Below are 13259 nucleotides of genomic sequence, written 5' to 3' on the forward strand. Positions count from 1 at the left end.
AAAGAAAAGAAAGAAAAGAGAAAAAAAGGAAACTTTTAGAGATGAATCCGTGAATATTTAAGAAATAAAAAAATAAGAAGTTAGGATAAGCTTATTACTCCATCAATATGAGAATCCAGAAGACTGAAATAATAATTATTAATTGTTCTGATGTATTAATAATTATTATTAATAAAAAGCCAGTGCTTTTCTTCAAAAATCAATTTCACTTAAAGGAGTGGAGGGGAGGATAAGGGAAGAAGAGAGCCAGGTAAGGAATTGCTCAACAGATTAGATATGGTCAGTCCAGCTGCCCATAGCTGCCCATTGCCCAGAGCCAGAGCAATCTCTGCACTGTACGTGATTGCATCTCTGAGAGCTTAGGGAGGGAAGGGAAACCTCAGGTGGCTGCAGGAAGGCAGAGATACAGCCTGTCTTCATACAGAAGCAGACAGGATGGTCAGGGAAGGGACAGGTGAAGTTGCTCAACTTTGGAAGATACCAAAATGAATTAATTAGAAATTCATAAGCACTTGGAAGTACTTCTGTGGTGATGGAAAACAACCACTATGGATCTGTCAAGAAGAAATCCGTCAAACCAATGTACTTTCAGTTTTGACAGGATAATGGGAGCAGGGAGGAATAGGAGACTGTGTTGTGTCTTGGTTCTGACAAAGCATTTGGCACTGTCTCATATGATCCTATCATAAGCAAACTAGTAAATAACAGTATTCATCTTCCCTCTACTAGATGGGCATCGGGTGTCTGACTCTGAGCCGGTCACCCTGAGGCAGATAAAGAGGAATATCCAGAGGTGATTCATCTCACCCATCTTGGCCACCGAACTTCAGGTGGAAAACATTGTGCTCTGCAGGTGCCCATTTCTCTCCCCTGACTTTAAAGATAGCCTTGGGTTACTGGCTCAGCGTTTTTCATCTGTCTTTTAGACACCCAACTTAAGGCAGAAGAATCTTACTCAGAGTTTAAATTTATGACCTTTCCTTTTCCTTCTCTTTTTCCTTCTCTTTTTCTTCTTTCTTTCTTTCTTTCTTTCTTTCTTTCTTTCTTTCTTTCTTTCTTTCTTTTCTCTCTCTCTCTCTCTCTCTCTTTCTCTCTCTCTTTCACTCTCTCTTTCTTTCCTCTCTCCCTTTCTCTCTTTCTCTCTCTCTTTCTCTCTTTCTCTCTTTCTCTCTCTCTCTTTCTTTCTCTCTCTCTCTCTCTCTCTTTCTCTCTTTCACAGGAGTAAAACTCAAACTTTCTTATTAGGATCACTCTTGAAAAGGCTATTTACTGAATTGTAGTGGTGCTCAGAAAATTAGTTAATAGATGCCCAGATGTTCTGAAGATCTGCTGAATGAGACACTTCACAGCCAGGGAACTGGTCCTTGTGGTGTCTTGTTTTGCCATTAGCAGCCAAGGAAGGTGCCAAGAAGCAGGGAGCCAGGTTACCCAGAAACAGGTGAATTGGTGGTATGGACCAGGAATGGAAACCTGGTTTTTCAGGTTTCCACCGACTAGAAAAATCTCTGCATGGTCACTTTTGATGAAGCTATATCTCCAGCCGAAAACCACCCATTCCTCTTGGATTTCTGATTGCCTAGCATTTACAGCAGTGTTTCCTTCATATTTTTTCGATCAGATATCTGCCCAGGCTTCAAAGTTAGAGACACAGGTAGAGAAATCATTCATCTGATATACTCTTATTGTCTGCTAGTTGGAAAGGAGAGTGATATGATGGATAAAATATGCATTAGGCTCCTTTAGCGAAAATAAATCTAACCATTCCCAAATCATTGCTAGATCATTAATATTTTAACTGAAAAAAAAAAAAAAGATTATTTTATTTTCTGGCTTTGTGCAAATGCACACACCTGTCACCTGGATAGGAATTTCCAAAAGAGAAATTGCATGCTCCTTTTTGATCTCTTCAGGACTACAAGTGGTTTGGAAAGCATCTGCTGGACAGCTTTCTGGGCTGTTTCCTTCTGTTAATGAGAGAGCGGCTTATTTTATTTGCCTTTTGTGTCTTTCAGTCGTTCCTATTGTTTCAAGCTGGGGTTAGTAAAAGTAAGTTCTAAGTAACAAACAGCCTCCAACACTCCCCTATCCCCATCCATGCCAATGTACTATTTTATTACATTTGTAACTTTTCCGTTTGTGCCTGAGGAGTCCTTCTGACAGCATTCATGACTCTGCTAAACAAGGAAACTGAACTGGGGATTGGTTAGTGTCTCATACACAAAAGCTGGGCAAAATACGTTGCAACAGTAGGCAGAGGATGTATGAGCTTTTCAGCCATCTACGTTATTAAGCCAAGCTTCTGAGTCAATGCCCATGAGAGTTAGATGCCCTGTAAAGCTGCAGTGGAAATACTTGTATGTGTGTCTGTGTATGTGCTTTTCTTTCTGTGTGCAGAACCTAAAATGAGTCACATTTCTTGGTAAAAGTCAAGGAAGACCCTGTTCCCCATAATAAAAGACAGCCTAGAGAAGACTATATGCTCATGCTGTTTGTTGTTGTTGTTTTTGTTGGTTATTTTTTTTCTTTTAATATAAGGATTTGAACCTGAACATCTCATGGGCACCTTAATTGGTTATGTCAGGAGTTCAGGTCACTGATTCTAAACAAAATGTCCTCACCATCCTGCAGCACCTTCTCCAAACTGATGCATTTGCACCAATTTCTTCCATTTCAAAAATGCAATATTGTTTTTAATAAAGAAATTCCAAACATTTTATCAGAAATGTTCGAAACAAACACCGGTCATATGCCCATAGTAATCTAAGCCTTAAGAGGATCAAAAGATACGTCACCTTTAGTGAATATAAGAAGTAATTCGTTATCAGTTAGAAAGGTAAGTTTTACAATAAATTATTTTGTTGACAAAAGTGGTATGCAAATCAGTCAGAAAGTTGCTTGGTATTTTCTATTGTTCCCAGAGTTCTTGGTTTAAAATTTGTTATTACTTTTAAAAGCTTTTACTAAAAATCACTCAGGTTGCAGAACAATTCCTGAACATTTTGGCATGATGAAAATAGACTTTGATAAGAAATTTGTGGAAACTTTCCACTTCCACTTAGTGGAAATAGAAAAGTTACAAAATACTTAATGAGAAACAGAAATATATACATATTTAAACTGTGTATGAGATGATTAAAAAAAAAAACACATTCAAATGTCGTACTATTTTTGCACCTTCGATCTGTGAAGTGGGATATCTCTTAAACATGCTTTCTTCATATTGTATTGGGAGTCAGCTTCATGCCCCTTTAGCTTGCTCTACACTTCCGTGGACAGTGTTCCTAAAGACATTCTATAAAATACTCCAAAATACAGTATGGTTACACCCCATAAACTTTTTTTTTTTTTTTTTCTCTGCTTGAGGAAATTGTGGAAGTTGGCTCTTGCACATTTCAACAATGCTACTCAGCCAAGCATAAGAATAAGGGAGCAGAATGGAAAAAAAGAAAGAAAAGAAAAGAAATACACCAGACTTTGGAACATTTATTTGTTGCCAGGATTTTAGGTATTTTCAGTTTAGGAACATTTTCCAGCTTCTCTATTTAAAACCTTTTCTTAGTTATAAATAATGCTTGTTTAGCAGAAGTGAGTGGCAAATGAACTTTCTTTTGATAGTAAAATTTCCCAGTCAAGGATCCCTGCTCTTTGAACGTTGGTGTAGTCAGAAGCAATGAAGTCCTATCTTTTGAGATGAGATCTTTGAATTGAAGCAGTTCTTACAGAGATGCCTTTGGCAGTTTGTTTTTCTGGATTACTTCTTAATGTGAAGGATTGTGAAAAGACTAAAGTCTTGTATTGGAAGGATCAGACTCTTGGTGCTATGAGAGCGTGCTGGTGACTGAGTATTCATCCTTTTTCTCTCATCTCCAATTTTCTTTTTGTGATCCTAGCTGGGAGACAATCTTCTGGATTCTCAGCTGGTGGAAATTTATCCTCTGCTGCCTAGAGGCAAAGTAGTAGTCTCAGTTTTGGATGGTATGCAGAAAAAAATAAATGTGTTGGTAATAGCTGAGGTAAGGTTGATCTTAAATTAAGGTAGGGGCATGATCAGATGATGTCTTGAGGTCCCTTTTTAATCTATTTTTCTATGATTCAGTGATGCTGGAGTGCAGGCAGGGAACTTTATCTGTGGCTAGTCATACAACTTATACATTGACTGGTTCCTCCAAGTGTCAGATTAGATTTAACAGTGAAATTTAATTAAGAAGTAGCTGTTCAACTAAAGTAATAGAACATTTCCATTAAAATCCCCCCCTCTCTCTGTAGGGTTTTCACTTGGTTAATTTCTTTCTTATTTTTTTTCTTTATCTTTTTTTCAGGGAGCTTAGATGGGGAAGTCAGAACTTCAGCGAGTCATTAAAGTTCCTCAGTCTTGCTTCACTGAAGTGAAGGCTATTTAAAGTGTTTAATCTTCTTCAGCACCTCTTTGGTGGCAGGATGTCCTGCAGGTGACATTCTACCACATCTGAGAGGGTCTGTGGAAGAGCCTGGATGGCCAGCTCTGGCTGGAGGCTGAACCAGTCTATTAAAAGCTGTTTACAGTATCCCAGATGGTGCCTGGTCTGGATCTCGTGATCTAAGCAGTGTAAAATCTTGTGGTTTCACTTTTCCAGGATGTAATTAATTCATGTATCAGAAAGTGGGTGAAAGAATTGAAGTAGAAAATGAAATAAACTGCAGGTGTCACAGGAAACAGGACTTAGTAAGCCAACTAGTTAAAATCTTATCTTCCAATAAATGGAAATTAATAAATGCTCATTAATTCCAGAGCAGCCAAGGAAAGAAGGATTTGTGTGCTTTGCTCTGCCAAAAGGAATGAGACAAATGGAGTCCCTGGCCATATGAGCCTACAAAGAGACAAATGGCCTATTCTGTAGAAGCATGGTCAGGAAGGGAACTGACCACAACAGTTGCGTAATTACAGATTAGACATTGCTTTCTGTCACCTCTAAATCAAATTCTCTCTCTACTTGTCTAGAACAGGTCTGGTTCATTTCGTTTCTTAAATAATGGCCATTCATACCAGGAGCAGGATTCACTTTCCAAAATGTAGGCATTTAGTATTTTTTGAGATACTTTGTGCTATTCAGTATATCCATGCAGAGCTCGAAGATTGTACACTGGATTTAAGGGAGACCCTTGCCTGTCTGGACAGGAGGCCTGGCAGGTCCCTTGAGGCACTGCAGTTGTAGTAATCTCTGTTCAAAGTGCTGAATCCCTCTGGTACTGGTATATTGGTCCTCCAGTGAGATGGCAGCTGTTTGTAGCAGAGTGGTCTAGATGATCAGAGTTAAAGAAGAAGCCAGTACTGTATCCCATTATTATAAATATGTAGTCACAGAAAATTTTGAATTGTATTGGCAGCCCAATCCTATTGTCTGAACTCAAGCCATTTAGGGCAGCAAAGAAAGGAAAACAAAAAATGCTATGCATCATTGGAGAAGCAGCCCTGCCAAAGAACTGCATCCACAGGGATCATGGCAGAGAGACCCAAAGCAACATCTTCCATGTGGCAGTAGCTCGATTCAATGGGTAATGTTAAATGAAAGGGATGCATTTCATCGGTCTCCTGTTGATGTCAATCTCATGTATTAAGATGAAAAGTTGACCTTTCTAAACTGAAATGTTTTCCTCCAGGAAAGTTTAAATATTTTGACTTTGTTCCAGTTTGAGAGGAAAACAAACATCGAAATATCAGAGTCTTCTTGTGCAAGAGCAATGTCATTGCCCCATGTGCTGTGCAGTGCATTTATTACTGTGTTCATTGCATCTGATTTTTTTTTTTCCCAGTGGAAAGTTTTAAATGGAAATGATTGAGGTTGGTTTTGAAGACTGGCACAAGGCTGAACATATTTCTCTGGGATTTCTTCTCTTCCCCTCCTCCTTTTCCAAGTAAAGTGATAAATTGAATCATGTACAGATTCCACAAGCACGTGTCTAGACTTCATGTGCACATGAGCATGCATTTGTATGCAGTCATGCACATGCAGTGGCAAGAAGATAATGAAGACAAACAAAGCATCCTCTGTGCCAAACAGTGGCAGTAGGGAAAAGGGAATAGTGAATAACCTAATAACACCATGCCAGAAATGTGAGAGGAAAATATCTAAAAAGGGAAAAGGGAAAGCTGATTGCTGCATGTGCAACTCTCAGAGAGAAACAGATCATTAGTTGAGAGGTAGGAGACTTGCTGGAGTACAGTAAATAATATAATAATTGTCCAACATGACAACAATATTCATCTTCTTAATTTCAGCCATTTAAAGATACATTTCTAGGATATCTCAGATGCTTATCTTTGCATGGGATTGAAAGCCAATATAGTCTTCTTTCTTGAATGACTCCAGAGGGAACCTAGAGGTTTACTTTAAACTAGACAACTCAATTTCACATGGCTAAAGTTAAGTGAAATTGATCCCTTTTTTTTCCTATCCATCCCCTGCTACTGCTCAGACTCCAGTTGAAGACACTGTATACTCAATAACTCCAAGAGAGTTTCTCGTGAGCTAATAAAGGAAGGAATTTATGATTTCAGAAAAAGGATAAACATCAAGATCCTTGCTCCCAACAAATAACCTTGGAAAAGAAAAAAAAAAAAAACAGCAACAAACAGAAAGCAGGCTGTGGGGGGGATGCTACATAGACAGAAGTCTTGAAATAGAAAGTTGGTCCAACATTTTTGTGAGATGTCAGCAGTTTTTAACTGAGCTTTGCCTGGAGATATTCAACTGGTTGGAACTAATCCATTTCCAGAAGAGGTGAATCAGTGTCTAGCAATTCACTAAGACAGTTGCCCAAGTGCTGTTTGCTGAAAATCTGCATTTCATTGCCTTCATGAGGGTAGAGTCCACTGGCACGCACAAGTGCATCCAAGGAGGCAGCCTCAAGGTCTCGTTTGAGCTGGTGAGTACAGGAACTGCGGCTGTCAAGCAGAACATCTCAGCCAGACCATAAACCTTTGTGGGTGTGAGATGAGACACTGGGAGTGGGTGAGGGGTGGGGAAGAAAAAGTGCTGTGCAAACTAGGGAAGAGTTTTGTCACTGAGTAAGTGTAAATTGGCCCTGGTTATGCTCCAGCTGCAATAAGAAAGATGGTCTCTGCCCATCCCAGGGGAGTGAACCCCAAATGAACTTTTTCAGGAATAGTGGTTTTAGTTATAGTCAGAGACTGCAGAGATTTGCCACCAACCTACTGAATGAGTCTGGCAGCAGTTTACTCAAGTCTTTGCCTGCAGAAAGGGATAATGCATTTATCTTCCTAGGACACAAATGATAGCCAAGATATTAAGCCCCTTGTTTAGGATTTGAATGACATTAAACCCCAAACCTAAGAAAACCCCTTTCTGTGAGACTTCCTGTAGGACAGCTATTACAGGTGAGATTCAGCTTGCATATTAAGACAGCTGAAATTAGAGATGAGATTCAGCCAGACATCTAAAAGTGAAGGTATCGGCCTTGCATAGGGTAATTTCTTCACATGGAATCAACCACAAGTGGAAACCTTTTGAAAAGACTCTGATCAGATCTGAGACAGCCACAGCATTCCTGAAAGTGGAAAAGAAGACATTATGTTGGTTAACAGCATTAAAGGAAACAAGGTGAGTAGTCTTTTTGGACTTCATTCACTGATGTGGTGCTACTCAAACACTTAGATTATGCTACCTAACCTATGGTTACATGCCTGACATATGTCCAGTTGAAGTGAGTGTTCTGGGCTCCCTCTAGGGTCAGTGGAGAGAGGCAGGCATTTCCAGAAGGTGACTTGGTGAGGCACCATTCTTTGGAGAAACCTTTGAGGTAGTCTGCATCATCTGCAGAGAGGAAAAACGTTTTAGACAACCAATGTTCACTTCAATGAATCCCATGTGTCACTTCCCATGAAGTCTGTTTTGTTTTATAAACCACTTTTAATTTACTCTAATTTTTAGCCCAGTTTCTTAAAGCTATGACTACGTATTAGAAAACCCTATTAAAAACAAACAAACAAGCAAAGCCCCACTATTCTGTAATATTTGTGTTGAACATCCCAGCATAATGCCTATTTTGTCAACCCAGTGAGTTAATGTGGACATCATCCATCCTCCTCAAAGCTGAGGCTGTTATGTGATAGTGGACAATGAAGCCTTTATTTTCTCAAAACTCATCAGAGAGACTTTCTAGTTCTGGAGACTCTGGGTAGATTATGGTTCCTAAATACCTAGCATGGCATTCTCTGTAGCCTACCTGAGAGGAACACCTCTATTCATGTCGTAAATGTGAATCATTATTTAAAGAGGAAACTCACTGGCAGGATTGACTAAGGCATGCATGCTATCCTGACACCACTCTTAACCTACTCTTTATATAAATAAGTTTATCTCCTGTTGCTGTATGATTTTAGAGGAATCTCCATGACTTCTAATTTTCTAGGGATGGGCCGCTTTGTGACGAGGGCACTGGTCTGCATTCAGAAAATGCTCTGCTTTCACTGCTGAATGTCATATTTGGATTGACTACTTGGGTATCCAAAGTAGTTGTGCCAACCATTTCTTTCCCCTTGCCTGAATAAGGTACGGGTCCAACAAGCTGGGTAATATAGACTGGACAGATCATTGATTCCTTGACCTTAGATTTCACAATATTTGTAACACATCTGTTTTATAGGGCTTTACAGACTTCTCTTGTAGTAAGCAGGATTTAAATCACTTAAATTTAATCATTTCTGACTGTCATCTAGTCTTAACCGGTTTTGTAGGTATTGTAACAGGGATTTGTTCACCACAGAGACCTACCCTACTCTGTGCTGAACTGCTCTCTAGAGAAGCTGATCTCTCGTCGTGGACTCTAGAGGGAGCCTGGATGACTGCTTTAGAGTAGATATGCAATTTCTAGATAGCTAAAATGAAGTGATACAAATCCTGGCATGTCTGTTTTCTATCTAGCAGTTGGTATTGCATTTCACTATCTCAGCAAAATGCAGCATTCAGTCTTGGAAGCTGTGCACTTCTAGTTGTATTTTATTTACTCTGGTGAGATGCTGCTATAAAACAGTAGGTACCATAAGTGAAATCCAATGATAATGGGGACCTTTATACACTGATGAAAGACTTCTATGGCCATTACTTTGTTGATGAATACAAGAAATTATGGAAGCCATGGTAAATATTGCTGTTTTGCAGTAGTAAGGAAATTTCCTTAGATCATTAATGAATGCAATAAAAATATGTATTAATCATATTTAGTTCTATCCTTCCACATTAGAGTAATCAAGGTGATTATGGTTATTTTATAATATTATACTTAATTTTACTGCAGATCTGTTTTGCCCCTGTCCTTGTCTATCTGTCTGTCAGGGCTCTCAGTCGCTGTGTCAGTAACTTTTGAACCTGTTGCTCAATTTTAAATAAATTTAACAGAAGGATGAATGTTCTGTAAATACCAAGTTACTGCAAGCTTTGCTGAAATACGTTGCTCTGTGGAGAGGAAAAATTCCAGAAAAGAGCCACCCCCAGGGAGAGGTTGCAGAGTGAAATCCTCACCAAAGAAACAGTAAGGATGGAACTGCAGGAAACAAAAGGTCGTAAGTTCTGATGTCCACAGAATGCCTTTTTTTTCCATTATCTTTTGTTTAAAGAAGAAATTGTTTATCTACATCTGTCCCAAAGTTGAATAAGATTCATTTATTATGTAGGATGAGTAAACTGTAATTATGCCATTGCATTATGGTCTGCTGAGTGTGAGTGGACAAATCCTAGTTTAGAAACATGTTATTAAAAACAAACAAACAAACAAAACTAAAGAACCCCCAAATCCCAGTCCTATAGTAAAATTTGCTTATACACATTTTTAGTATTTTTTGTTAGTGGTCACCAACTTTCGCAATGTTGCTTTCAGCAACACAAGGTCACACAGAGGGAAGTTATGAGTAAATGTTATTGGAAGACTCTTGAGAAAACTTAAATGTAGAAGGATTCCCTGACAAGGAGATTGTTATAAGAGGGAAGAGAAGGAATGGGAAGGGAAGGGAAAGGCAAAAGAAAGAGGTAAAAGGGGAAGAAAGAGTTTTCTGGACTATATCCGAATTTCTTGACACTGATTTCTATTTACTTATTTATTTATTATTTTGCTTTCTTGAAGCTTACATAGGAAATAACAACAGTAGAGGCTGGGAAGAAAGTGTATGATATGACCAGGTTTGCTGTTGACACCCTGCTAGTAAATTCATTCAGACTAAAGAAAGCTCTAACAAAGCTGAGAACTATGTTACAACAGCACCTCACCGAGAACAATGTGTTTTTCTCAACACTGCAGTTATAGTAAGATTTATGGCTCCTACTCCAAGAGTTTAGCTTCTTAGCAAATGAGTCAGGCAAAAAAATGTCTTGCTCACAGATGGTGAGCAGAATCATGGAGAAATTAAGTGACTTGATGGGGGCCATAAAAACAGACTGTTATAGAGCTGGGAAGTGATCCCAAACCCCTTAAATCCTTGCCTGATGACTTAGAATAAGGTTGTCAATGAATTTTAGCTCTATGCAAGTAGGGTGTTAAGTTTAAGTCAGTTATTTGGATTCCTTTTTTTTTTTTTTCTTTTTCTTTTTTTTTCTTTTTCTTTTTTTTCCCCTACATCAAAGAGCGAACAGCTCCAGATGTTTTGTTTCACCCAGCACAGTTGTCTGCCTTCAGGTGGGACTATCAGGCTTGGACTGATGCTCCTTTGGCTCCTATTTGCAGATTAAAACTAAAAAGATTTGAGCAGTATGCCACACACAAAAAGGAAGCCATGTTTGCCTTAGAATGACTTCTTGCCACGGTACAATCTCTTTTTACATGTCATTCAGTATATAAGCACTGTTGGACAGCCAAGTCACTCATCCAAGCACTGTGGACAGCCTATTGCAGCTGAATTATTAATGCCTTAATAGACATAATCTCAATTTACTTAAAGTCCCTATATGCTAAGCATTCATACAATCATTTAAGTTGGAAAAGACCCAAAATATCATCAAGTCGAACCATCACATAACATGACAAATTCCACCACTAAACCATATCCCTAAGGACCACGTCCACACATCTCTTGGATACCTTCATGGATGGCAGCTCTACCGCATTCCTGGGCAGCCTGTTCCAATGTCAAACCACTCTTGCCATGAAGAAATGCTTTCTGCAATAGTTTTCGAAGTCAGTATTGGCTGCCTTTGTTACCAGCAGAGATGAACTCACAATTACACTTCCCTCTAAGCCCTTCTGTTCCAACTTTTTGGCCAAGCCATCGCACTTATGCAGATTGTGTTGAACCAGGATGGAAAGCTGATACAGAATAAAAGTAATTACATTTTCTTGGGCTTATTTTAACACAAGAGGTTTCCTGAAGCAGTGTATATGTTGGTCTCAGAAATGCGGGTGGCATTACTTGCCACATGCAAGTGGCATGGTATGGAGGGTCAGGAATGAGCAGGCAGGTGAGCAGAAGGAGGGTGAGACCACCTCTTTGGCAGTGGTGTAATTTATGTTTCAACAGAATGGGAAGCCCAAGAAATACACCTTTGCTGGTAGAATCTAAGTGTTTTTCAACCTACAGAGAAAGTGTTTGTGTTGCACACACAAGTATTTGTGTAATGTTCAGTGGAAAATTTCAACCAAAGAACAAAGAATCTGCATTACACTGAAGAACAGATTTTTGTGTATTTGCCTGGACATCTCATCTTCCTCACCATGAACATCAAGTCACCAGGCAAAGAAAACTTTCCATTCCATGCCCTCTGAAGGACCAAAACAGTGGGAGCTGCAGGACTTGGTAACACTTGTATAAAGTCAGAATTATTCTCTAATTCGATTATTTATGTGTCAATTGTTTGAGGGCAGGGAGAATGCACAGGAGTCACCACTGCATGATTGGAAGGTAAATACAAGGTAAATACAAGGCTGAGGGAGAGGTTAACTTGGGGATTACTTTTTTCTCTGCTAAATGACTTTAGAATTTTTATAGGCTTTAGGCAAATGATTTATCTATTTTTAGCTGCAGACAAGGTGAGCATCTAGCCATGCAAGTTTCTTCAACAGCTACTAGATATATTAGACTGCATTTCATCCCCAGCATCTTATGCACTTACTTTAATATGGGGAAATTTTACCCTCTGAAGGTGCTGACATCCTTCTTCATTGCTGGAGGTTGTAATTCTATTGGAACATATTTAACTTTTTGATGACTACTGGTAAGGAAATGCACTGAGTCTAACTGGAATGGGGTTATTTTTCTTTATACCAGCCTGTATGGTGCTGTGTTTTAGATTTGTGACCAAAACAATGCTGATAACACACTAAAATAGCTAAAATATTGCTAGTGTTTGCACATCATCAAGGCCTTGTTTGTTCTGAACTCTGACCCCTGCCAGTAAATAGACTGGGAGTGTGCAAGAAGCTGGGAGGGGACACAACCAGGCAGATGACCCAAACTAACCAAAAAGTTATTCCATGCCATCTTGCTCAGCAGCAAAACAGAGAGGAGGGAGGGTTAGGGAGGTTAGCCATCATTTTGCTTGGGAACTGGCTGGCCATCAATCTACCCATGGGAGGTAATGAGTTACAACCTTTGCATTACTTGTTTTGTTTTCTTTCTTTTTCCACTTGTTCATTTATTTAAAAAAAATATTTAACTGGATCCCCAAGTTTTCTTGCATTTACTCTTTTACTTTTCTCTCATCCCATTAGGGTGGAGGGAGGGGGCAAAGTGAGTGAGCAGCTGTTGTGCTTAACTGGCTTCTGGGGTTAACCCACAACAGGGAGATAAACTGGTTGTTAACATCCAAGTTACTTCATAGGTAAAACAGGCATTTCAGAGGATGAAACAAAGCTGCTTTCTTAAGGACTTGTGTTTGAACATTCCTCCAAATCTTCCATGACACTTACATTAGGAAGGAGTTAGTCAGTGGTGGGTTAGTCCAAGTTATTTCCATGCTGAATGGCTTGCCTGTACGAGCTGGTGAGGCAGTACCTACGAACTGATCATCTAGACGTTTTACTACTAAACATATGCATAATGAATGAATTCAACCCATCCATCTTGCTGTGGGCACTGATTGATACATTTTTCTCTGCTCAGCTACTGGTTGTCATGAACTGTGAAGAACCTCAGTGTTTCTGAGACTCCCAGCCCCCTTTCAGTTGAAATTGGCAGGAAATTTCCAACATTATTAAGGAAAGAACCTGCCAACAAATGAGAAACAAACTAAAAGACATAAACTTTATTTTTTTCCAGGAAATTAGTTTAATAATGA

General features: G+C 39.2%; 1 protein-coding gene across 2 annotated transcripts in view; it reads left to right on the top strand.

The window, feature by feature from the left end:
* Positions 1 to 6761: 6761 nt before the first annotated feature.
* The window catches only part of MYL3 (myosin light chain 3), a 151995-nt gene continuing 145497 nt past the window's right edge, over positions 6762 to 13259 (top strand). The window contains exons 1-2 of one of the 2 annotated variants that reach the window (XM_035554383.2): positions 6762 to 6903; positions 7464 to 7598. In XM_035554383.2, coding sequence (XP_035410276.1) covers positions 7569 to 7598 — 30 coding nt within the window. In that variant the 5' untranslated portion in view covers positions 6762 to 6903; positions 7464 to 7568. Of the gene's footprint in view, positions 6904 to 7246; positions 7599 to 13259 lie in introns of those variants that run through there. The other variant, XM_035554382.2, reaches the window with a different exon arrangement.

The sequence above is a fragment of the Cygnus atratus genome, chromosome 2 (genome assembly GCF_013377495.2).
Source record: "Cygnus atratus isolate AKBS03 ecotype Queensland, Australia chromosome 2, CAtr_DNAZoo_HiC_assembly, whole genome shotgun sequence".
Taxonomy (NCBI): domain Eukaryota; kingdom Metazoa; phylum Chordata; class Aves; order Anseriformes; family Anatidae; genus Cygnus; species Cygnus atratus.